At 53.2% G+C, this 26,195-nt stretch overlaps 1 protein-coding gene across 4 annotated transcripts in view; it reads right to left on the reverse strand.

The window, feature by feature from the left end:
* Nucleotides 1-26,195, reverse strand: part of PLXNA1 (plexin A1) — a 119,915-nt gene that overhangs the window by 14,572 nt on the left and 79,148 nt on the right. For 3 of the 4 annotated variants that reach the window (XM_032698818.1, XM_032698819.1, XM_032698820.1), the window contains exons 11-27: nucleotides 25,360-25,456; nucleotides 24,841-25,031; nucleotides 20,913-21,064; nucleotides 20,490-20,610; nucleotides 20,023-20,159; nucleotides 19,294-19,461; nucleotides 18,321-18,414; nucleotides 17,597-17,836; nucleotides 17,274-17,417; nucleotides 16,311-16,545; nucleotides 14,815-14,957; nucleotides 11,448-11,704; nucleotides 7,407-7,473; nucleotides 2,361-2,507; nucleotides 1,380-1,539; nucleotides 752-855; nucleotides 220-316 (exon numbers count right to left, since the gene is read on the reverse strand). In XM_032698818.1, the coding sequence (XP_032554709.1) occupies nucleotides 220-316; nucleotides 752-855; nucleotides 1,380-1,539; nucleotides 2,361-2,507; nucleotides 7,407-7,473; nucleotides 11,448-11,704; nucleotides 14,815-14,957; nucleotides 16,311-16,545; nucleotides 17,274-17,417; nucleotides 17,597-17,836; nucleotides 18,321-18,414; nucleotides 19,294-19,461; nucleotides 20,023-20,159; nucleotides 20,490-20,610; nucleotides 20,913-21,064; nucleotides 24,841-25,031; nucleotides 25,360-25,456 (2,554 nt within the window). The remainder of the gene's footprint in view (nucleotides 1-219; nucleotides 317-751; nucleotides 856-1,379; nucleotides 1,540-2,360; nucleotides 2,508-7,406; nucleotides 7,474-11,447; nucleotides 11,705-14,814; nucleotides 14,958-16,310; nucleotides 16,546-17,273; nucleotides 17,418-17,596; nucleotides 17,837-18,320; nucleotides 18,415-19,293; nucleotides 19,462-20,022; nucleotides 20,160-20,489; nucleotides 20,611-20,912; nucleotides 21,065-24,840; nucleotides 25,032-25,359; nucleotides 25,457-26,195) is intronic. The other variant, XM_032698821.1, reaches the window with a different exon arrangement.

Here is a 26,195-nt window from a genome sequence, read left to right on the forward strand (position 1 = left end):
TCCCCTGAGTATGAAACACTGCAAAGAGAGATGGCTCTGGGCACATCTTCTCCCTCTCTAACACCACAATAAATAGGATGGTGCAGGAGAGCTGGGAGTTTGGAGGACTTTGTTCACATGAGTCACAGTTACAGTCACTTGCCCTGTGCCTTGGTCTGCACGCCCAGCCCAGTGCCAGCTCCCCTGCCAGCCCAGCGGAGGATGCCCCTGTGTGCTCACCGTATCTGCTGAGGGACTTGGTGAAGGTGGAGGAGTTGGAGATGTTGTATGCTGAGTTCTGCTTGGGAACCAGGGCTACCGAGGAGCCATCTGTCACCTGCAGGCAGAGATGGTGTGAGCAGGCTGCTACACTGGAGAGGCATGGGGGGAACAGTCCTGGCACAGGGAGAAACCGTCCCCGGTGGGATGAAGCTATACTGCCACCCATCCCAGGGACATCATCTACAGCAAAGGGGACTGACATATCTCTGCGACAGCTCAGGGGAAGGGGCAGAACAGGAACACACCAGATACCTTGGCATGAAAATGGCAAAGTAAGGTCAGAGCTGGAAACAGCCTCTATGAGCCCTGGAGATGCCCCATTTAAAAGGACCATAAATATGGGGCCCAGGCAGGAAAGTGACTGCAGACCTCCTGGCCATGCCCCTGGAGAGCTGAGTCCAGGTCTTGACCAAGCTCAGGAGGGGGAAGAGATGCTCAAGCTCAAAGGAGCTGATGACTGCTCAGAGCTCTTCACCACGACAGCCTTTACCTGGTAGTGGGCCAGGGTGTTCAGCCTCTTCCAGTCATTGTCAATCTTTGTGGTGACATCTTCGTCCTGCAGTATGATCCGGGCCATCCTGCCCTGCCGCCACTCTGTCCCCATGAGGAGAAGGGTTTGTGGTTAGCGGGTGATAGGAGCACAAAGCCAAGGAGAGGGTAGGAGCACAGTCTGGGAGCCCTCCCAGCCCCTTTAGAACCCCAGGACTGGTGACTATCAATGTGTTGGGCAAATTCAAGTACTCAAGGAAAGAGCCTGGTGACTGTTTCCTTTGCTTTTCTCCATTGTCCTGTCCCTCCGTTAGGAACAAGATTATTGACACTGTTTTCAACTATTGCTGGCCTCCTTGGGCTTCAGACACCTCAAGCCTGCAATCCAGACCACAGTCAGAGCCAAGGAGGCTCCTCTCCCCATTCCCTCTACTGGCAGGACCCACACTCTCATACCAGGGCTCCACACACACAGTCAGTGCCACCAGCACAGCAAAAGTGGACTGAACAAGCACAAATATGCTCTTGTAGGAGACACAGATTTTCCTGCCTTGAATAGTTTTTGTGGCGCTTCTGCTCTTAGTCACATCCCTGTTCCCCACAAGGCAGTGGCTTGGCTTCTCTCTTACCCAGGTCCATGTCTCCAGCTTTGGGTCGCTGGGAATAGGGCACACCCTTGTAGACAGCATCCAGCAGCTTCTCCTTCACCTGTGTGATGGTGTCACAGTTCAGCACCTTGACAGGGATCTCCGGGGCGTTCTCGTTCTCAGGATTCACACAGTTGAGGGTCTGCACAGGAGGGGAGGTCAGAAAGGCTCGAGTGAGTGGCTGTGATGCACTGGTTGTAAAGGCAGGTCCAAGGACACGAGGTTAGAGCTGTCTAAAGGTCATGTCTTCTCACCGCCTGTGCTGCTGTGGAGCTGCAGCCACGTGGCACATTCCTGCTCTCCCTTTCTCCTTTCCCCACCTCTCCCTGCCACCCTCAAATCTCCAGCTATTCCCAGAAAGAGAGCACCGTGTCAGTGGAGGAATGCTGGGTCAGCAAACCTCATCTCAATGCACCAAAACCTGTCCAGACTGAGCAATGCCCAGGCACACTCCACTCCCCTCCCTACCCACCCCAGTGAAGAACCAGCTGCAGGCTCAGCCAGGGGAAGGGCCTGGCTTATCATGTAGCTGGGCTGAGGAGAGGGCTCATAAGGAGGAGAATCCTCTCCATCTCTGGCATTATTCTCAAGGCTCTAGCTTTGATCCCCACCCAACATGAGCCATGGACTGCTCCAAGCAGCACATGCTCAACAGCATCTCTCACCCATATCTGTCACAGCCATGGGGTTTGCTTGGAAAGATATGGAGCAGGATCCAGTTCATGTTTGACTTTCTCAGGCCCATGGCAAGAGCAAACCTTGCCAAGCAAAGGCCCTGTTTCTGACCCTGGTAGAGATGGGCACCACTCAGACAGAACAAGAAGCCCCCCAGGGATGCCAGAAAGAACAAGGGACAAACCACTCTCTGAAAAGTACTTTGGGTGCCTTCAAGATCTTGTTAAATAGCTGGACCTGGCAATCCTGGCAAGCACCAGTAACAGTGAGGCTTTTGGTTGCACTAACCAGCATTTTGTAGTCAATCTGCTGCCGGATAAGCTTGTCCTCACTGAGGGAGTAGCGAGCCTCTCCTGTGATGGCATCAATGGGTCCCTTCTCCATCTGCTGCTTGATGGCACAGTAGAGCATGAAGAGTGGTTCCCCAGCACACTCCTGCAGGACAGGGGATGAAGGAGAGGGAGAGAGAGGAGTGAGAAGGTGCCAGGCACCAACTTTGCCTTTCAAGAACCATCACCGTATCAGGAGCCTGCTGTGGCCCGGCAACATCAAACCTCATATGTGGCTTTACAAAGAGACTCCAGCTCAAGACTACAGGAAAGGGGGCCCACAGTAAAATTCATCCTGTGGAGGGAACTCATTCTCTCCTTCCAAGTCCACTAAAGGTGCTACTTTGTCTATCAACGCCTAGGCTCACTTTCCCAGAGTTTCCAGACACTCCTCTGTGAACTCTTCTCCTTCTACAGGCCAAAGATGAGCTAAAAAGGTAAAATTCAGGGCTTGTGAAGAGGTCTGGGTACTCTGTGTATGAGATACAGCCTGTCTGTTGACCTGCTCCAGCCAAGAGAAGCACCTGAGGACTGGAAAGGGTATGCTGCATGGGACAGCCTGGGGGCTCTTGCCCAGGTAGCACGATGCAGTTCTGACATCTGCCAGGAGCTCTGTCTCACATGAGAGGTCAAAGAAGGTTTCTTCAAATGACAGCTGGGTACAGGCAGCCAAATACACTGGGAAGGAAAAGCAAGGGAGTAACCCATTGACAACCCTACCCTGAGACTCCCAGCGATGGAGGGGACCAGGCAATGAGGTCTCCTGTAGTTAAATCATTTGCCACCTACATCCCCTCACTGCAAGCCCCTGTAGTCAGAGCTAGCTTTAGCCACCAGATAGAGGCACATCAGCATTAATCTGCAAGGAAGGGAATGGGAAACTGGACCAGACACTTTCCCCCAGAGACGCTGGATTCAGGAACAGGAAAGGACATGCCAAGGTTGGAGGCACCAACCAGCCTGAAGCAATGTGTTGGTATAGGGGGACTGGGAGTGGACACCTCTTTATCACCCAGGGCCCAAACATTTCCCCTGAGCTGCATCCCAGTGAGCCCTTCCAGGTACAGGAATTAGCCCTAAGGGAGAATAAAAGGTATGATGGAAGTGGAGGGGATGGGGAGAAGTCCCAGCAGATTTTACCCCACCAGCCCTCGCCCCTCCCTCCCTCCGCCTCACAAATAAATTGTACTTCAGTGCAAAGTGCGGCTGCTCTCCCTGTCACCATATGCTGTTAGCATCTCGTTAGCATCTGCGGTAATTAAAGAGACAGCTGCTAACGAGCAGGAACAGGCATACATCATCCCCAGACCTTCCGACAACACGCCTGTCTTTGAAATTATGTTTCATTTGCAAACTTGGCTTCATTAAGTCAGCCTGGAAAAGTGAGAGACCCAAGTGGGTGCTTGGCTGCGCATCACTGGCTGCCCGACGAGGCAAGGCTGGCCACAAAGTGGTGAGCCCACACGGGTCCCACGGCACCCCGGGCCTACCCCTCCAGAAGACCTGAGTTGCTTCTTTTGGTTGCTTGTAAAAACTCATTGTGAAACTTCCAAGTCTGTGGAAGTGGTGTGGATGGAGGACAGCCTGGAGCAGGACTCCTGCTTTCATCTGGCACGGCTGCTCCCATCTCAGTGAACAGCCTTCCCCCCTCTAGCAAGGCATGGGTGCTGTCCCACCAACTGCAGCTCTGCATCCATCTCTGGGGATCCACACCAAGACAGGTGGGCTCAGTCCTTCCCACACTGGCATCCCAGTTGCTCTCCAGACATCACAGCATCACCTCCTCTGCTCTTCGAACGCCAGCTGGGCTGACAGGAAATAAATCTCTTTTTTGGATGCATGGATTAGAGCTAGCCCTACAGCCTCCCTGGAAGGATGGAGGCATCAGCAGTTCATTTGATGGGTACGCCACTCCTCCAGCATCATGCAAGCTTTTGCAGGCTCCTGTGTGCCCTGGGATTCTGGTCTCCTTCTGATCTGTCAGACACCTTAATGTCAACCAAAACAGCCCCTCTGCCCTGTGCCCCTGACTCTGAGCACCCTCCATATTGCAACTCAGCTGACTCTCCTGTTCTGAGTGTGGGTCCTACCCTCAAAATGCAGCACCTCACTCCCAGCCTCACTGGCCCCACCAGCTCTTGAAGATCAGGGCCAAGACGCTCTGTGGGTCACAGTGTGCTGTGACACTACAGATGAGAGTGGTTTAGGGATCATCCCTGACAGAGACCAACAAAATGAACAGGGACCAAAGAAACCAGTGCCGGGCAGTTGACCCAAGATGAACTCCTTCAGGTGAAATACAGCAGGGGAACACTGAGATGGGGCCAGGTGGCCCCTCATGTCGACGGAAGGGAGCCTGCCCCCTAAATGTGGCTCTACTCACACTGCCAGCCCTTATGCAGTTTGCTCACTGCTGCGGGTCTGACTGGGGAGGGCTTTGGGAGGGCTCTCTCTGAGAGCAGGGCTGGAGGAGGGTAGCTGCAGACATCCCATGCATGCCTGTGTTGGTATGTTGGGAGCAGGCTGAGGCAAGCCAGCTAACTCCCAAACTGTCTTACTGACTAGATCTAGCTCATCAGGCACCTAATATTGTGCATTTTTCAGCACTTGTCTCAATTTATCCGTCTCCCTTTCCCTGAGGTGTCTCATTAAGAGTCTGATAAATGCTTCTACAGGGTCCTCCTGAAACTGCCAGCCCTCACTGGCTCCCTAAGCTGCTGGCCCTGGGCATGGGGGGGGTGTCCTGTCCCTGTCCCTCACCCCAGCATATCTCAGCCATGTGATGTCGAATGCCCGGCCCTGCTCCGGGAGGTTTGCTGAGAGCCAATGTGGCAGCTGGGCACGCGGCCGTCTGCCTCATTTACACGCACAATTACTGCAGTTTGGGGCAGTTTCCCTGCTGGCAAACTGTCTGCTGTGATACTCTCCATCTACTCCACAGGCTTCTGCTTTTGATGCCACGTGTGATCCTCACTGCCAGGACACAGGCAGAAATCGCCCCGTGGGTCTCCTCTGACCCAGGAGAGGCCACGAGCACATTCTCAAGCCTCTTCCAGTCTAACTCAAGTGACTCAAGCAATGGAGTTTCAACCACTTCCCGGGGAGAGGAATCCCAGCACAACAAATTTCACAGCCAGCAAGTTTATTCAGGTCTTCTGTGTATGTTTCTTCTGTAATGGTGCATCTAGATCAGATGTCTCTCCTGCTGCTACCACTCAGAGACTGGAGGCATTTTCCCATGCCAAAGTCATGGTGTAGCCAAGGACTTTATAAAAAGCACTGCTCTGGTATCATCCCCACATCTCTCACTTGCTGCTCCTAATCCTCAACCTGCACTGGTGATGCACCCAGAAGCCTCTCTGAAAGGGAACAGGGCTATACAAGGACAGATGCAGGACAGTGGTGCTACATGATCTGATCCAAAGCAGTTTCTGAACAAGGTGAGCATACCCCTGTCACCTGCCCACAGGGCTCAGCCCAGTCAGGACAGGCCAAGGGAGTCAGGTCACACATGCGAATGCAACGTCCCCAGACGCTGCTGTTGGCCTTCATAGGCTATGCACCACACTTTGCTTGGCCAAAGCACAACCCTGCCCACTTCAGGGAGCCTTGAGGGAGTTTATCCACAAGGAGAGCTACTCCTCCTGCCTGTCCCACCAAGTCCACAGACCCCAAAGAGCCATCTGCCGGTGCCCTATCCAATCCCACTGGGCACTGCTGCTGCAGGGGCCCTGCTGGGCAAAGCCCTGGCACAAAGGGGTGGAAGGAGGTTTGACATCTCCCCACGACCAGCACAGCTTCTCTCCTCTCCCACCTCTGGCAAGCGATCTCCACTGCACGCTAGCAAGATTTTTATAGATACAGGCTATCCCTCTACAGAGGCAAAATGCCAAGTGCATGTAAGTGATATTATAAATCACCTCTCGTTGACGATCACTTGAGTTCTGCTCATACTACTGCTCGCTCTCATCTCTTGGCTGGAAGTGGTTCAAACTCTCTTTATCTTAATGAGGGATGAAATCCCACAAAAACGGCTGCATGCCGCCCAGCCTCGCTGCGCTGACACCAGGCAGGATCCCAAGAAACAGCTCTGCTGACTGACAGACCAGCATCAGGACTGCAGGTGCCGTTCACCCTGACGGAGCCATCCCAAAGCGGCAGCAGGACTGAGGCAGGGGTGCATGGCCTGGAGCTGCTTCTGTGTAACCTACATGGCCACTGGTGCAGGTCCAGCAGGTGGAAGCACTGGTGCTGTTGGAATAAATGTTCTCAATACGGGTAGATGAACAAGCGCTAAAAGCAGAGCTTACACTTTGATATCTTCTTCTGCTACCCTGATGAAACTGGGAAAAAGGTGAATTCAAGCTAACACAGTGGAGAGCTGTGTCCCTGGCTGTCAATAGGTCCCTCGGGCATTCATCCCCAATGAGGCACCTTTGGAAGGGGAAGCAGCAGTAGTAGAGATGCCTGCAGGAAACAGTTCCCCTACCATGGAACCTCAGTGTTGGAGAGATGAAGAAGCAGCAGCAGTGTTACATGAAGAGTGCAACTCACCAAACTACAACTCAAACAGGCAGAAATAGCCTCCAATCACAGTCATGCCTACAGAAGGACCAGCTCCCAGGGCTTTTTCTGCCTGAGTTACACAAGCAGAGGCAAGGAGAGAGGAATGGGGACCACTCCGAGACTCAGCTGAGTTGCTTCATATTTATCTTTCCTCGGGGCACCATTGTTAAGATCTCAAATCCACTATGCATTAAGCAATCCCAATATGGATTTCATTTCTCAAACTCAGCTATTTCCCAAAAAGGAGACCCAGAATTACTAATCACATCTCAGAAAACCAGAATGGGAATGGAGGTCTGGGAAGCAATCTCTGCTCCAGGAGGGAGTGGCAACGCTCAGGAGCGTGATAGTCCAGGCTTTGGGTAGCATGCTGCCTGTCCTGGCAAGGCAGAAACCACCTCCCTCTCCACACAGGGTTGCCATCCCTTCCCAAACTCACCTTCAGAAACTTATACAGCAGAAACGTGAACCAATTCGTCAGCATCTTCTCTGCCACTGATTCTGTTCTGTAGGGAAGGTAGAGAGCAAAACCATCAGCAGAGAATATTAAAGGTCTCTGATCTCACCCGTTGCCACTTCACCCTTAAACTGTGGCTAAATTATTTTTGGCTTTAAAAAGTCTCACGTGGAAAGGCAGGATCCTCAAAGTAGGGGGCACAAGCAGACAGCACAAGCTCTAGTGGAAAGCCTGCCCATCCACAGGGCTGAGCCACAGCAGCCCCCAAAGAGGGAGAAGCAATTGGTCTCCAGTATATTTGGAGAACTGGAGAAAGTTGAGCTCAACCTTATCCCATGGGGAGTTTCACTCAGGGGATGAACAGCTTTCTGTTTTCCCTGGTACCTTCTATTTCAATGAACTTTGTTTCTTCTATCATGTCCCATTGGAACCAGGCAGCTCCCTCCACAGGAGGACTGTATGACACACCTGAGCCAGGTACAATGTCACCAAACCTACCTCAAGCTCCCCAGTTAAAGTAAACCCTGAAGGAAGAGCTGAGGTTGCAAGGCAAAGCCAGATCCTGACCACATTCCCATGACAGGAGCACCTCCTCCCACAAAACCATGTGCTTGATCTAGCTGGAAGCCCCTCTCCCCATCTGGGAGCTGCTGCTGCCTTCTGCTCCTGCAATGCACTCAACACTGCCATTGCCCTGATGCAGGCCACCACTACAGGTGACAAGGGACTTCCCCGTGACCCCTGTAGTAGCCCTTGATCTCTAAAGCTTCAAAGCTGGGGGCCCACAGTAGAGCAAGAGGATAATAACCACCACCAGACCACTGTACAAGGCCTTGGTTAAAGCCACCACTGGAGTCTTTGACCCCAATACGTTTTTAGTAAAACTTATCCCTAGTACTAATTCAGCCATAAACAAGGGGATTAAAGAAGGAAGGAGTAAGAGCAGTGGTTGGAAGCTTAACCTGTTTTCCATGTACCTTTTGAACACAGACACTGTGCCAGGCTTGAGATTTAGCCTTTACCTGGGAGTGGGTAGTGATGTAGGAGTTTGCAGGTATACAGTGCTGCAACCACCTGCTCCAAAAGGAATTTAAAAATGGAGCCGTGTCTCTCAGCTTTCGGAGACAGTTGAAGGAAACAGCCAAAACTGCCTTAAGAAAACCTATATATTGCCCCTAGCTTCCTAAAGCATGGTTCCAATCCAGATGCCATTGTGCTCTAGAGCAGCAATGCAGGGAAGGTCCAGGGGGACCTGTGTCTGTTTGGGACTGCACAAGAGGGAGATCCTGCAGGATGGGCATGAAACATGGTGGGTCCAAATAGGATGTGGGTCCCTCAGGGTGCTGGTACTGCAGCCAGGATGTGACACACCAGCAGACAGAGGGACAGCCTGGCATGGAGGGAGCTGAGGGTGACACCGGAGCCAGGTGAACTGTGCAGCCCTACAGGTGGAGCTTAACATGCCTGTCTCTGCACAACACCTTATCTCTCTGCCTCAAGATTAAAATTCCCCTTAACACATCTATTATTTTTATCATGGCTTTGGCTTTCACTCCTTTTAAAGTAAAAATGCCAGCCAGTCCCTCGACCCTTTCTGGTTAGGCTTCTTCAGCTTATCCACGCATTAATCATCAGATCAGCCACTTGCAAACGCAGACGCCCCTGAAAGCACGGGCAATACTAATAACCTCAGGGACATGGCTGCATTCCTCTTGCACCAGGGAAACAAATACAAACGGGTTGACTCAAGAAACAAAACCCAGAAGAAACGCAAATGTCAGAGCCACCAGAAGGAGTCCCACTGCCCAATGCCATGCACTGCCCCACGGCAATGCCATGCCCAACAGATGGGCCAGGAGCAGATGGCTGGGCTAGGAAATCCACTTTCCCAGGGTTTATTCAAGCTGACTCAGGGTCATATGGCCCCTTCTAAGGTTTTCTCTTGTGCTAATGGGGTTTAGCCCTTTTTGCCCCCCCTGCCCCTGGAACAGCACAGCCTTCCTTAAATCATTTGGGGACAGTATTACCCAAGCCTCCAGGGAAGGGAAGACTTCCTGCCCCCAACAGGAAAGATTAATCCATCATGGGGAACAAAAAAAAGGAGAAGGAAAGGGACATGGGGAGAAAACCAAGAGAGGTGTGGACTGAAGCAATTCAGCAGACATGCTCCCCAGCCCTGGACCGGGTCCTTTGCTGACAAGCCTGTAATGCTCATCTGAAGTGCCACCACTCGAGCTCTGGCGGATGTTTGTCTTTATCCGCAATAGAGCCAGATGCCACAGCAAGGGGGGGATTATCCAACAACAAAATAAATAACAGCTCTCCCCAGTTAGATCAATGTTAATCCAGTTGCCTTGGGCGGTAAGCACACTCTCACACCCAACAGCAGGGCTAATCAACTGGATAGAGAAGCCCAGCCCTTGGCACCGCTTACTCCACGCCATGGCTTCAGGAAGAACAGTGGCTCTGTTAAATATCACTCAGGGAGGCACAAGCAAGGCACCGGCCAGGGGGCCTCATCCCTGTCCTAACTGCAATGGGCCCTCGAGTGCTGGGGCTTGGGACCAACAGTCTTTGGGCTGCCAGCTCTCACTATGCTGGTGCAGGCTGGGCTCTGCCCCTGTTCTACTGCTACAGATCAGCCGCTGCTATGCTGGTCTCCTCATACTGCCTTTTATTTATATTTTATTGATTTACTTCAGGAGCTGGAAATGCGTTTAATATTTCAGTGAAACCTGGTGTTGTGGAGGGACAATCAGAAGGGAAGAGCCTAAGGATGCACTCAGGGAACAGGGATGGGGAACACCGGTTGGCTCCTCCAAGACCCACCTGACTCCCAGTAAGCCATAGGTCTGCACCACACACCCCTCTGACACTCTGCTAATGAGATGCTTTGAAACATTAAGGGCACCCTTGTAACATGATAAATGAAGCAGAGAGAGTAAGAAAGCAGTGTGCCTAAAAGACCAGCAACACGGATGTAACTGGGACCAGCTCACACCTGGGTCTTCTCCAGATGTTTCCCCATGGTCAAGCACACAAAACCTCACAGGCTTTGTCCAGTCTGGCCATGCCACGAACATCAGCTGATGTTTGGAAGATGCTCTGGTTTCCTTGAGCCTTCCTGGTGACATGCCAGCCCTGTGCCACTCAGCCATCCCTGCATCTCTGCTGGAGGCTGGTGGCACTGGGCTGGAGGAGGTAGAGATGGGGAGGCACAGCATGGTGTGTGAAGGGAGAAGATGGCACAGAGGGCCTCGAGCTGAACCAGTAGAGCTTATTAATAGTTTTTGTTCAGGACTTGGTGTATCTTTCAATATTCATCAGCCTGTGATGAAGGAGAGCTCAGAGCTATCGTTAAATATTGATGGGCCAGGCAGACTCTCAGCAGGGCTTGGCAGGCTGCCTCCTGCTCACACTCCCACCAGCCCCATTGAGACTCCTAGCTTCCAAAAATCCACTTGGCTTTCCCGGGAAAACCCCCATGTGACTGGCAAGGTGGACAAGCCCCGAGGAGACAGCAGAGAAAGGAGAACTCCTGCCTGCTGCCAGCCCACAGAGGCACCCATGCAGCTGCCAGGCAAGGCAAGAGACACTCCACATGCCGAGAGGTGTGGAGGACCATCTGGTCACCTGGAGAAGGGAAGGCAGACGGGGGTATCCTTACATGCCACAGTGCCTGAAACCAGCGTGTACCCTCCCTGCACCAGCCTGTGCAGCTGGCAGCTACCGAGTACCTTGGTCACTCCTTCCCAGGCAACATAAGCCCACATGGGCCAAACTAGAGTGAGAACATCCCATGGGTGTTCTGACTTGGCTGCGGCCAGGTGGTCCCACATCCCTCTCACACTTGCACGCAAACAGGCAAGGAAATGCTTGACCACATACCCAGTGCTCACATTGCCACAGCCAACACCAAAGCCATCACTGACGGCATGCCCAAAGGACACCCAGCTCGTGTCACCAGACTCAGAAGAGCCTGGGCACTGTCCCACAGCTCCAAACTCTTGGCTGGTTACTCACCTCCGCAAGAGCAGCTTGGGGTGGTTCTTACTCTCCAGGTTCTTCTCGATAAGGTCAGAGAGGAGCTGCTTCAGCACACCTGTGGCATATTCCATCTCGCCCTGCAGCGCTGTCATGATGAGGGAGGCCACATTGCCGCGGTCCCGCATGGAGAAGCTCCGCTGAGCCTCCAGAGTGCGGATGAAGGTCAACAAGAAGTGCTTCTTGTTCAGGAGTTGACCAAAGAGGGTCAAGGACTTCTCCACATTTGCCTGGACCTGAAAGGATAGAGCAAAGCTGAGAGACAGGCATGACCAGGAGGGTGACAAACAGGTGACTGGGCTGAACAATACCCTGGATTCACCCTCATCCCACAAGAAGAAATGATGAAAAAGGGTCAAGAAGCAGCTGGATTTCCTCCCTCCATACTGTCAAGCTTCCTCTTTGGTGATCAGTCTCAGGTCCCTCCAGAGTGTTATCTAGTTTGTAACACCCCAGCACCAGGTTAACAGTCTCAGGGCATCGCTGTATAGAGATGTCTATATATACACACTCTTCCATACAAAGACTCTCTCCCACTTGTGTGCAGGCACATAAATGCACTTGCCTCCCATACACACTCTTTCTCTCCCAAGCACACACACAAATTATAATTTTCAATTTCAGCTAACAAGCAGCTCAATTCCCATCCAAGTCACTGCAACATGCACTTGGGGTATTGCACAGAAAGCAAATAAAGCCACAACCCTGAGCTCTGCCAGCAGCAAACCCGCCTGGTTTGGGGGAGATAGATTTCAGACAGGGAAGCAAACAGCAGAAACCTGGCCATGTCCCACTCCAGGCACAGCCTGAAACAGTCCCTTTTCTCATGAGACGTTTGAAGGTGTATTTCTGGCCATCCTTGACCAAGTAGGACCCAACAGGGATTGGGCTGAGATGCTTTCATCTCCATGCTGCCATCGGCAGCCCAGGTCTGGTCAGCCCTGATCACACTCCTTACCGGAAATGAACATTTCTACAACACTCTGCTTTCCTGTTAGAAGAGATTTCCTCTGAACAAAAGCCTTGCTGTGGTTAAAACTATTCCCCAATCTTGTCTTCCTGAATGGGAGAATAAGTGTAAAATTTCATTTCATGTAGGTATTTGGAGAGAAAACAACACTTTTCATTTCAAAACACCAACTCAAAATGAAGAACAGGGTTTTGACACATCAAATCATTTCACTTCAGTCAAAACTTTGGATTGGCACTTTTCAGTTCAGTGAAATCCCTCACAGTTGTAATTTCGCTCTTCAAAATACTCTTTTCCACTGGACAAAAACTGTTTTCCACCACATCCTTGTCAACTCTCTGATATGGGTGTCCAGGTGGGACTGTCACCCTCACTACCCAGGTGAGAGGGGACACCTGCCTTAGAGCACCCCAGAAGAGCAATGGGGAGTGACAAACCCTCTCTGCCCCTGTCCTTGGGACTCCTCTAGTGGGCACCATATGGCTCAATTTCTCCTAATGCAGGCCTGAGAATGATGTCCTGCTAGGAATGGAAATACTTTAAGTTATATTTTCCTGGAGTCCCTCCCTCCAGACACACAGGGACCTCGATGCAATGATACTGGTAACTCAGCAGATGCCTGACATTAAGCAGCATGAGCTGCTCCCTGTGGGGACACAGAGATGCCAGTTGATTCCTCAGCATGGTAAGACCCCAGAGCTGGTTGGAGTGCACTGGCTGCACCGCAGACCTACCACACCCACCAGTGAAACTGGGGCAGCAGGAGTTATGCTGGATTCTCACCCCTGTGCATTGCTGGTGCTTTTGCAGTCAAGATCAGTCAAAGTAGACCATAGGCTGTAAAGCAGCAGGATTTCAATAAGACAGGAAACAGGTCCTGCCCAACAGTGACCATCCCACGAGAGGACATGAAAACTTCATCAAGAGCAGCACAGCAATGTCTGAGACCCCTGCCCCATCGCCTCCCTAAGCCCCAGTGTTTAACTTGCTGATCATCAGCAGAAATAAATGAACAATACTGAATTAAATATTTAATCAGACTTAAATTCTCACAAAGCAACAATCTTCCCCCCAAACCCTGCAGAGGAAGGGAGCTGGTACCGACAACCCTGTGCTCACTGCAGATTAGTGTGTGCATGAGCAAGCACTGTTTCCTTCCCGTCACTTGCAATAGCTAATGTTACACTCTGAGTAAAGAGACAAATAAAAGCAAACCTGATTAAATTATATGAAGCTTACACAACTGTAGTTGCTTTATTTAATCTCTTTTGGGGATTGTTTTTTTCTCCTTTGCAACTTTAACCCCTTGCTTTCCAGGCCAGGCTGAGCTAGCAGGCTCTCTCAAGCAGGATGTTTTGAATTAGGAGCTGGAAGTGGACAAACTCCCACCCAGCCTGTCACAGCCAACGCAAAATTCATCCTCTGATACCCTTTTTGATACCCTTTCCACCCTTCCTCTTTAGGGAAAATCTTATGGAGCAAGAGCAGAGGTGAGAGGAGAACCAGGCATCTGCACAGACAGGAAGGGCTGTGCCCCAGGGAGGCCCTCGATCACGCCTGCTTAGGCTCTGAGCATCCGGAAACCTGAGCTGCAAGGGGAAATCCATGGAAACGGGGTCCCCACCATGCTCCAGAGCTGGGATTAGGGACCAGGGAAAGAGAGCAGGCAGAGGGCCAGGGCCCGTGCTGTAGCCATGCTGGCGTACAACGCCAGCACGTGCACTTGGAGTTGGTAAGAGCTTGTTGTGTTGTAATTAGTGACCGTGCATCTTGCACCAGGGCCAATTACTTCTCCTAAATACATTGTGAAGCCCACGTCGACATTAATTACTGTGCTGGGTCAGCAGTGAGGGGAAACGGAGGTCACCCCCCTCCTTTCTCTAATCAAGAGCGGCCTCAGCAGCCCAGCACATGAGAAGCCAATTGCTGTGCAATTGCATGCACTAAATTATACAGAGGTGGGGAGGATGGGAGAGGAGAAGGAGCTGGTTTGGGGAGCAGGGGAAGGATGCCAAGGATGGGTTCTGCATGGGGAAATGGAGCCAAGCAAGCAGGCGATGTCAGACAAGCCTGCTAAAAACGAGTGACCGGTCAGGCATCAAACAAACCCAATTGAATAAAGCAAGTGCTGTAGAAAATGACAGCAGCAATGATATTAATATAAATATTGATATTAATGTCAGAGAGCACAGTAACCATTTGGCAGCCAGTCCACATCCGTGTTGGCTGCCACGTGGCGAGATGCTCTTTGCTGCACCACACCGGGCCAGCATCCAACCAAAGCATCTCTCCAGCCCTGTGCTAGGGGCACAGGGACTCATGCAGTGGCCCATCCCCAGTGTGAAACACTACAGAGACAGACAGACAGACCCACACCTCCATCTCCTTCAGCACAGGGTGGTCTTCTATCCCCGGGAAGAGAACCCGCATGGCGTAGGTACGGTAATCCAGAAAGGGGATGCCAGCCCCGTCCAGGTCGTTAGTGAGCTCGTTGATGTCAGTCTGCAGCTCAGCAAAGGCTGGGGTGGGAAAAGCAGAATTAAACAACACATCTTGGAGACCCAGCACACAGCACTGGCACTCAGCCCACCGCTGCACCCCCAGCACCCCATGGGTGGACCCCCTCAAGGCGTGAATATGCTCAGCATCCCTCCTCCTGGCAGGCTGTGATTGCTGTCCCTGTCTCACAGATGGAGAAACTGAGCTGCAGAGTGTAGGGATGACATTCCCAGAATAAATCAAGTGGCAGATTTGGGAACAGAATTGCCAGGTCCCAGGGGGCTCAAATCCCCCCTGCTTAGCACTTGCAGCCTCCCAGGGATGCTGGGGGCAGCAGGGAACAGCAAGACTTGAACAAAACCAGAGCTTCTGGGGGAAAACGTTAGGCTAAACCACAAGAATGTCCTCATTTCTTTTTGACCTAAATACGACTTGAGAGAAGAACTTGAACACACCCACCCCAGCACCTCCCAATCTGAGCAGAGTCAGCTGTGACTCCCAGGGGAACATGATCCAGGGGGGTCCTGAACCTTTAATTGCACCTACAGGGAAAAGCTGACAGGAGAGGAGTCTTGGAGATGCACCAGGGAAGGGGGTTGTGGTGGGGAGAAAACCCTCAGAAAAATCAAATTAACAGCACTTTAAAGGGAGCTGAAAGCCAGGCAGAGGACTGCAGGCTCGTCAGCCTGATGAGAAAAAACAAACCGTCAGATTGAAAGGCGTGCTATCTTATCTGTAACTAGCGGGACTAGAAAAGAGAAAAGGCAGGGAAGAGATTGTGCCTTTTAATTAAAAGCAGATCCTTTTATCTGCCAGCTGTGGAAGACAAGACACCATCCCCTCCACCAGCTCCCTCCCCTCTCCCTGTCACCAGTGCCATCCACAGGCATGCGGAGGGATGGGGATTTGGGGGAGCAAAGGGGTTGTCTTTTTTCCCCTTTTTACTATCTTGTTTTCGGTGCCTGCTCCATTCGCAGCGCTGGTTGTGGCTGTGGCTGTCAGGGTCAGGGCCTCTGGAGCCAGCTCAGGGGGATAATGGGCAATTAGGTTTTATCAGCAGGATCATACAAGGAATTCTGTCCAATTTCACAGCATCCCTCTGTCACATAATGAGAGACTGACTGCCCACTCACAGGAAGCCTTCAGTACCCTCCTTGCTGTCTTTTATCCCTTTGGAGAAATGGAGAAGAATATCTTAACTGGAAAAATCCCCAAATCCCACTCAAAATGAGTTCGCTTCCACTGACAAAGCAGCTTTGCCCATTCCCATTCCCTCTCCGGAAGGCAGCAGGGGAAGACTGGGAGCACACTGAGCCTTGGAGCAGTAAGAAACCCTAGAAGACCCCCACACTGATGGCACAGGGATCCCTCACCCTCTTTGCACTCCAGGGCCACCCGAGACTCCAGGTTGTCCATCTGCAGCTGGAGGCGTTTCAGGGTCCGGTCAGCATCCCGGGACTTGCGCTTGTAGGCGATGAGGACGATGATGATGATGAGGAGGAGCAGCCCGCCCCCGCCGCCGATCCCGATGATGGCGGGCAGGGTGAGCAGGCTGTCCGAGTAGATCTGCAGTGTCCCCGGGGAGAACTCGAACCCTCCAGCCTTGATCTGCACCATGGTGGGGGAAAAAAATGGACCTGGTGTCAGGGGATATGCACCCAGGGCAGCCCTCCCTGCTGGTGCCCACCATGCTGGAAAATGGAGCATGACTCCCAGCCCATGGCACGAAGGATGTGGCAAAATGAAGGGATGGCAGGGGCTGGTCTGGAGCAGTGCAATGTGCTTTAATGGCATGCAGGACACACGCTGCCAGCGCACACAGAGCAGGCAGAGAGTTTGATGTCTCATTCAGACAACATTACAGCAACAGATGGGATGTAAAGCAAGTTCCCCCATGGATGGGGAGCCTGGTGGGGACCGTGCTGGGTCCCTTTCAACAAGGCAGAGTCCTGGAGCATGAACACTGCTGTGCTACAACCCCACAAACAAAGCAGCCGGCCCTACAGCATGTGCCAGCACTGGGGGGAAGAGGTGGGAACACCCCTGCCTTGCACCCAGCAGGGAAGGCACGTTGTTGGCAGGGCCAACCAGGACACAAGAACACCCAGCTGAGCGTGCTGGGGAGGGGACAAAGTATTTTGTCCTACCAAACACGTAATCAGAAAAAGGGATGCACAGGGAGCAGAAAGATGGCTCCTGAAGATGCTCCTGCACGTGCACAGACTGTCCAGTCCTTATCCAAGGACAAACACACAGCAGGGCCAGTGCCAGGATAAAGACTGAACCTCTGTGACACGCTGGACCCAAGGAGCAAAGGCACTGGTGTCAGCACTTACCGTGACTTTGTGCTGGCCAGTGAGGTTGGGGGACTCGCAGAGGAGCTGGGTCTCGGAGACAGTCAGGGTGCAGGGAGTGTCTCCAATCAGCACCGTGTAGTTGAGGCGGGAGTTACCAGCAGCCGGCGGGAGCAGGTTCCTGCCCTTTGAGGGAACAAGGAATGACATTGTCAGTTCTCATGCAAAGAGGAATGTTTAAAAAAACCTCAACATAAAGCAAATGCATGCTCTCACAGGGTGAGAATTAGCCCCAGGAGAGACAAAACGCCATCTCCAAGGAGGGACATACCCCTTCCTCTGCCCCCAGGTGCAGACTGCCTTACCTTGAGGATGAGGGGAGAGCTGGGCTTCAGCTCCAGCATCCCTGTGGGGCTGAGTGGCTCAAAGACAGGGTCTGGGTAGTAGACAAAATTGGTGGTGTTGATGATCAGTAGGGCCTGGACATTATCCATGACAAAGCCGATCTCATCCGGGCGGTCGCCAAGCTCCGGAGGGCTCCGCACAGGGTTGTCAATGGAGGGTGCGTAGCACACCATGGTGGTGTCATTGTAGACCGTGCAGTTCTGCAGGAGGCACAGACCAAGGTCACACCCAGCTCCCAACAGAGAGGTCAGGATCAAACCCCACAAGGATCTCCTGAAAGCAACATCTCTGGACACAGGGTTTAGATTTGGAATCTCCTGTTCTGTTCTATCAATGGGCATCACATCCCACCCTAGGGCAGAGACAGACTCCTGCCTACAATGGATGTGCAAGGGATAGCAGGCAAGACGTCACTGGGGACAGGCTCTTTCTGTCAATATCCTGCAGATATCCCACAAACCTCCTGTCAGCTTTGAACACTCAGATCTAACCCTCTCCTGACAGCACCTGACTGGAGGCTTTGCAGAGAGATCAGTGCCCCTCTCTGGGCAGCAGCCCCTGGACCTCAGCCTTTCCCCACCATCACACCTCATGGGCAAGGGATTCACTTTCTGCCCTGCATTGCACAGGGATGGTATCCCTCCTCCTTGTGCACTGCCCTCAGCCCCAGCAAGCACCACTTACGTTCTCCCTTTCAGAGCTGCAGTACTTGGCCCGGATCCTGGGCTCTTTGATGGTGGCCAGGTTGGTGCCAGTCACGGTCAGCAACGTCCCACCACTAGAGACATGGAGACCATGGGTTAGTAAAGGCAGCTGACACTGGGTCCCCAGTTCTAGGAAGAAAGCACCCATTCTCTCCAGCCAGATGCCCATCTGCTCCAGCCTGGACAAACCACAATGTCCAAGGAATTTCTTATCCCACCCACACGTCACCATGGCTGGCAGGATCTGGCACACACCACTGCCAAATCATCTAGGCTGACCCAGAGGCCAAACAGAGACATAAAACTTGATAATTAACACTAATATCCCACTCTGTGTCCAGGTTTGAGATCTGAAGACAGCTCCCAAGCTAAAGGCAACTAAGCATCCACAATGGGAAGGCATCCCAAGGAGGTTGAGTTCCTCTCTGCCATCCCTTTCTCCATCACACATGCAGTGGGTGACAGGACAGGCTGGACCCTGCCAGTTTTTCTCAATGGCTTGGTGTTAAAAGCCCTGTGGTCCCAGAGAGCTCGACCATGCCCCTGGGGAGCTTGCTCCTCATCAACAGCCTAGGGAAGGCTTCCCTTGGCACTAGCTCTTAATGGATTCCTTTGCCTCCTCTCCAGCCAATTCAAACCTTTTAGAAAAATATGTAAACATTTCAAAAAATCCCCCAGTGGGAAATATTTTAATTTTATTTGCCACTACCAAATGTCAAGCTGAAATTAAGCAGATCCAAAGCACTGTCTGCTCTTGCCCCCTGCCAGGCTCAGCACTGCAGGCCAGGAGTTAGCAGGGCCCTGGTGCCAAGCCATTGCTCACACTCCTCTCACCATGTCTTTGGAGTGCAGCCTGCCAGTTATCACTGCAGCACGGAGATGTACCCATTAGGATCAGGGAATCCGTGTGGAAAACAGTCCCCTATGCATCTCTCAAGCTCCTCACGACTCACCTGTTGATGCTCCATTCGGGATCAATCTTTTGGATGGTGGGGTCCTCTGTGTAGTTGTACTTCACCTCCGGGTTGCTCAGCTCTGCCCGGTTGATGTTGATGAGGATGGGAGAGCCACCGGGGGTGTGCCCAGGAGGGGTCCTGCACCGGATCTCACGGGCGCTTCTCCTGGAGCAAAAACACACAAGCTGTCAGTGCCTGGGCAGGAGGGAGGCGAGGGTAGCCAGGGGGCCAGTGCTGCCTGGGAGCCCCCTGCCCCAGCCCCTCTCCCCTTCTGAAACAGCTGGGGGGTGAAGAAAGAAAGGAGGAAAAGTGAAAAAAAAAACCCCAAGAAATGAAACAAAAGGCAACCGAGAAAGGCTGAGCAGCTCCTGAGCATTCCCATCGTGCGGCTGCTGCAAACAGCAGCGATTAGGGCTGATAACCAGTAATTACCACAGGAAAATATTTAAAGAGCCGCTCCATTATCATCCCTAATCTAAAAATTATCCACTTCATGCCTCAGGGCTTTGTGCTTTTAGAGAAAAATCCCTGTTCTTAGGGCTCTTCCTGCAGCCTCTGACACACAGAGGTTTCAAGAGAAGACACCTTTGGCCACCCAGGGGGTTCGGCTCCTTGGATCCCTCCTGGCTTCCCAGCACAGGCTTCTGGCTGCTGCTCTGCCAGGGGGTCTTGCTGCCTTCGAAGGTGCCTGTAAGCCCATCCTCCACCATCCTCTGTGCATCTCACCCTGAAAAAGCACAGGGCCGTCCCCCGATGGTCACAGAGACATTGCTGCCAGCATTGAGGTGGCTGCCTTCGATGGCGATCCAGGTGCCGCCAGAGAGAGGACCCCGGGCTGGGACCACACGGGAGAAAGTGGGTGTCTGTCAAAGGAAAAGAGCATCCCTGAAGTCAGACAGGCTGGGAACTGAAACCCGCATCCCGAAGCAGCCTCGACTGGGTGACAGGACCACAGACAAGAGGGACCTGTGGGCTGGGCACAGTACTAAGGGCTGGCGGTGCCAGCAGGACAGTGGGGAGGCAGAGCAGTGGCAGACAGAGAAATTCAACCAGCATGACTCAATGCCTGACCAGAGCAGCCCCACCTGCCCCCTAGGAAAATGATTTTCCAACTCACACAGAAAACCACCCAAAACCACCCGCCATCACCTCCCCCCTGGGGTGCCAGACCTGTCCCCTGGCACAGGGCTTACCACAAAGGTGAAGCTCTTGGGGGATGTGGCCCGGTAGTTGGGCAGGCAGTCACGGATGCACACTTCCACCCGTGCCTCATGCACCTTGCTCGAGCTGGCATCTCCGATTTCACACACAATCCTAAAGGATGAGGGGAAGAAGCTCTCAGTGTCCTGGCACCAAAACGCTCCCTGTGCCAAGCAAAGGTTTCAAGTGCCAGCAGATTCATGAGAAATCAAGGTGGTGGCAGTTGGCACTTCCAGCCATGGAGGGAGCTTCCCCAAAGTCTCTGGGCTCCTCCCAGAGCAACCACAACCAGCAGGTACTTTTCTCCCAGTTCAGTCCAGTCAGCTCCAGGTCTTTTGCAGCATTTAGCAGCAGCACCCCTGTCCCTGACCTAACAAGGTGATCTGGAGCACCCCCGCCCCTCACCAGGCACTTACTGCTCGGCGCTGATGTACTCGCTCTCAATGGGGACGCACATCACTTTGCCCACTCGAACGCCCCAGCGAACATCTTCAAACTTCAGGCCCAGATTCTCGCCAGTGATGGTCAGACGGGTCCCTCCTTGCCTGGGGCCAGTTTCAGGGAATAACTAGGAGAGAGTATGGACTGTCACAGGGGTGAAGAGCCCCAGGGACACCTCACTCAGGTAGGCTGCAGTCCAGGTAGCCACAGAATGTGTGTTACTCCCCTACGAGCAGCAAGGAGCAGATGGGTGATGATAAATGCCAGTGTGTCTGCAAGCTGCCCACAGAGCAGGAAATACCTCCCCAGTAACAGCTGCATCCACAAATCCCCCCAGGAACAAGCCAGCAGATACCAGATGTGTCTAAGCAGAGGGCTGGGATTTGGACACCCCATTGCAGACAGAGCTGTCTCGCAGGTGACAAGGACAGGGATGGGAATGAGACAGGGCAGCATCAGCCATGGCTCCAGCTGAGCCGGCAAGGAAGCACCTGGGTGTGCCTGGCTTTTTGCCAGGTCCCAGGTAGCCAGGGATGAGGTTCCCACGTCCAAGATGACCTCAAAGGAGAAAGCATCTCGACCAGGTTCCTGCAGGGGGGAAATGGCAGGCAGTGGGGAAAAGGGTTTCTCTTTGCCAGTAAACCCTGTGCTAAGACCGGCTGTCTGGGAAGGGAGGAGACTCCAGCGCTGCGCCTCATTTACCAGGATGATGCCCAATAAAGCAGACAGGTGTGGCCTGACAGACGGTGGCAGGATGACAGATGAACAGAGGTGTGGGCCCATTGCTGCCTCCAACCAGGCAGTTACAGGCAGTTTTACATCAGCCATCACTGGCCCCAAGGTCCAGTGCCCACCTGCAGCGCTAACTGGGATGAATGGCAGGGCTGCACGCCTCGAGTGGGACTGGGGATGGGGCTGGACCCCAGTGACACCAAAACAGAGCAGGGCAAAAAGCAGCTGCAGGTAGCAGGACAGGGAGAGAGGAATGTGGCCTGGGTCAGTCCAGGAAGAAAGCACATCTCAGCCCAGGGAAAGAGACTGTTGCATGTGATGCCCTCCCCTGCTCATGCTCCTGCAGCGCTGGCCAAGAGCCCCTCTAGCACCAGAAGGCACCTCTGCCTGCACCAAGCCCAGCTCCTGGACAGGCTCAGGCCACAACCAAGCACGTGCAAGCTCTTTGCATTCCTGGTTAATCTGGGCAGCTGCAACCTTGGGGCCTGAGCCAGCTGGAGCCTCCTCCTCTTTTGCCTCCTCCTACTACTCGTGCTGAGGACCTCACTGCCACCGTCCAAGCTTGCTCGGCCCCGGCAGATGAACCTCAGGATTAAAGGGTGGGCTCAGCTCAGCGCACACTGTGTCTCACCTAAAAAATCCACTGCGCAGGCTCGAAGGGTAAAGACCCTTCCCAAATCTTCGTTCGCGAAGACTGGCCATACATACAATACTACTCGTGCAGGGCTCACTCCTGGACATCACCTCCGCGGAGGAAAGGTGGATGAGCTGGGGGTGGGAAACATGCAGCAGCAGACACAGTCCACGTACCAGCCCTGATGGACCACGTGGAGCCAGGGGCTGTTTCTGCACAGACCCACTGCAGCCATCACTGCTAGGATTAACCTCTGCCCTCTGGATTCACACTGGGCTCATCACCTTCAGCACACACAAACTTGAACGGGGGCAGCCAGTCCCCCTGCACACAAGGCATCCCACAGGACATGTTCCAGGACAGCAGAGCTGGGCCTGGTGCCTGGGCCCTGACTCTCGCCAAGGCAACTACAGCTTACCATTTACACAGCAACAAAACCCTCCGGGGCTACGGGGAACCACTGTTTGCCCAAACCCTCTTCAGCCCCTGCCCAAGTATGGGATAGGAGCTCGTTCTGGCAGCTGCAGCCGGCATCAGGTTGGGTCTTCCCCTTAAATCAAGCTCCACCGGGGTGGCTGGCAAGCAGTGGCTGTTTGTTTGGTGTTTCTAAATGAGTGTTAAAAGCTGCTCCAGCATGTTCGATTCCTCCTCCTCCGCAGCAAAGCTGACAAGGGCCATGCGTTCAGGGAGGAATGAGCCCGGGAATGAAATGACATTGTTGGTCGCCCAGCACGGGGAGGTCACGGCTAAACAAGGTGTGCAGGACGAGGGAGCTGACAAGGAGAGCAGGGGCTGCTGGAGCCTCCCCTTTTCCCCCTCCAAACTCCGGACCCCTGGCCCCAATAAACACTGCTGCTTTTCTCCTAATTGGTTTCACAGGGTCCTTTTACATCAACAAGCGAATGGCTCCAGCGGGTACAAGCAGCTAGCTTGCTCTCAGCTCCAGTGGCCGCAGCTGGGTCAGGAGGTGCTAAGGCCAAGAGATTCTCCCCTCCCAAGGGAAAGGATATCACTCTGAGGGTCACAGAGAGCACCAGGCAAGACACCGCAGAGGGCTGGAAGGAGCTTATCCCCACCACTGAGCAATGGGTAAGTGATTCTTCACTCCAAGGCTGAAGAATCATGGCCATCTCCCAGCCAGCCCCAGCACCCATGAAGACACCTGCACTCCAGTGGGCTGGGCAAGAAGGAGGCTCCAGCTCCTCATGAAATCACTGTAGGAGACTCTTTTCCCCCATCAGCCCATGTTGTCCTCTCTGCACCAGGCTTCTCTCTGGACCATTTCCAAGCCTGCCCACAGCCCCAGATGTGGGACTGGGGCAGTGGGAAGCAGCAGGCTACAGGCAGGGTGCTGGAGGAGCATCATAGCAACAGCTACACACATCCACAGGACTGCCAACCCCCATGGCACTAATGCAGAGTGGCATCAAGGTCAAGCCCACCTGCTAACAGCTCTGTTCCTGCTGCACCCACAGTTACTGCAAAATTTCATAACGATGCAAGGCAGGAGAGCTGCTACCAACTCTGGACACCGTCAGCTGCTGGGAAGCTGCTGTGAGTAGCATCTGTGTGAATGCCTGCAGCCCAGTTACATGAACACAAAAGAGAACAGGGCACAGCCTAAAAAGAGGCCACCCTGGCCATGACCTGGCCACTGCAGTCTCTACCCCCATCATCCCTAGGGATCCAGAATTGGGAAGTTCAGACTCAGCATGGTGAGAAGCCACTGGGAACAGGGAGCCCTGCAGCTCCACACAAAACAGCAGACCTCCTTGTAGGGATGTGGACTCCGAGGCTTAATCCCACTTCCCCAGGAATGGATCCCTTCTCCTGCCAGCACTCCACCAGCCTCAAGCAGCTCTCTGCAGGCAGTACTTCTCACAGGCAGGGCTCTCTGCAGGCAGGGACATGCCTGTTGGGGTGTTCCCCCCTTACCCCACGTGGCTGCCACCCAGTACACTGCAGTGCCCATGCTGTGCAAGAGGCAGGCAGCATGCACAGAAAAAAGCCAAGACTCTCATTTCCAGCTTCCATCAGATAAGGCACTGAAACTCAGATCAGATCCTGTGCTAAGTCTCCAGTAATTAACACCACCGAGGCCCAGCCAGCTGTGGGTAAGCAGAAGATATCCAGCCAAAATCTTGATCTCAGCCCAACAGGTATGTGAACATGAATATACACAATCTTATTAAGCAAAGGTCATAAAAGCTGTCAGGAAAAGGGGATGATGATGAACTACTGGCCCCAGCAAACACAGCAACATGAGCACCCTGGAGCTGCATCTTTCCTGAATCCTCCAGTCATGTGCAGGAATGGTGGGAATCTCGGAAATGGGCCAGAAAGCCCAGGGCATGGGGGTGAGGGAGAGTGGATTTTAGCCTTGGAAATTAAATTGACAACAAAAAACATTCAAGTACTAAACAAACATCGAGTAGATCTGGCTGCTATGAGGCACCACCAGAGAGCCCCATCCCCATCTCCATGCCCATCTTCCATGTCCCATTCTGGGCCATCTCCACTCATGTGTCCCCACGTACCTTCGTGATCTTGGGGTCAGTGCAGCGGCTGTTGCCACTGCTGGCATGCATCCAGCTGCTCTCGTAGGCCAGGCAGTGCTGCCGCAGGGAGCAGCGTCTCTCCGACACGCACCAGCCGCACTCGAAGCGCGGGTCAGCCTTGAGGCACAGCCCGCAGCTCTCCCGCAGGGCTGAGCACTTGTACAGGTGGGCTGTAACAGCAGGAGGAGTGCAGGGGTCAGCATGGGCCCCATAGCCCACGGGCAAAAGGTTTTAGGGAAAAGGGTACCTGCTCTTGCCCCCTCCCACCAACTCACAGGGCAACAGGACACACCAGCACCTTGGACTCAACAACAAAGTAGAGCTTTGGGCTCTCTCCCAAAGCTTCTTGGAGAAAAGCCTCTTGTTTAGAAACCTGTCAACATTGTTCCCTTCTGCAAGGCACTGGTGCAAACTGGGGAAGGAGAAGGGGAAAGAGATGGGCTGGAGGCCGGGGCAGCTCCAGATGGCTTTCCCACCCTGGTCCCATCCCTCACTCACCCTGGATGTTCTGAGGGTTGTCAATGACAAAGTTCCCATTCCAGACCACAGACAAGTTGACGGGCAGGTCGCTGATGTCATTCCCTTCATAGAAATACTGCAGAAGGAGACAGAAGGAGGCAGAACCCATTAATTGTTGAGGCAAATGTCCCAGTGAGAGGCATGGAGAGACATACGATCCCATTACGTGGATGTCTCCCATCAGCCCAGAGAAGAGGGATGAGGGCCTCATTGGGACTTGCTGTCTAGGAACAAGCAGGTCTGACAGCCACTGGTCAAAGCATCAGACACGGCACATGAAACCAGTGGATTGGACTGGTAAAAAAAGGTAAAGCAGCAAAACAGAGGGTTTCTAAATAGACTCCAACCCCATTAAGTCAAAGGTCTGAAGCTGCTGCTGCTGGGAGAAGAGGAAACAGATGGTGACTCTGCAGCACAGACACATTTCTCCCCACCAGGCACGTGAGCCCTCCCCCATGTCCTCCCCACTCCAGGGATGCTCAGTTGGATGTTTGAGATTATGGTCATCACTAATGAAGCCTGGGCACATCACAGGAGTGGATTCAGTCATCTCCAACAGCCAGTGGGAGGATGTCCCTTGTGGACCCCTCCAGCCCCATTGCCCATAACACAATTATACAAAGCTGTGGCCACATGGCTGTGGGTGGGACAGAGCCAAGGACCATCCTGATGTCACACCAGCCCTCAGAAAGGTCTCAGAAGAGAGCAGCCCTCTCCTCCACACTGCAACTCCAGTTGCCCTGCTCCCAGCCCCACGCTGTACTCAGACATCAGACGCACTCCATTTCAGGGCTGGCACCACCATCCTGATTCCC

This window comes from Chiroxiphia lanceolata, chromosome 11 (genome assembly GCF_009829145.1).
Source record: "Chiroxiphia lanceolata isolate bChiLan1 chromosome 11, bChiLan1.pri, whole genome shotgun sequence".
Lineage (NCBI taxonomy): Eukaryota > Metazoa > Chordata > Aves > Passeriformes > Pipridae > Chiroxiphia > Chiroxiphia lanceolata.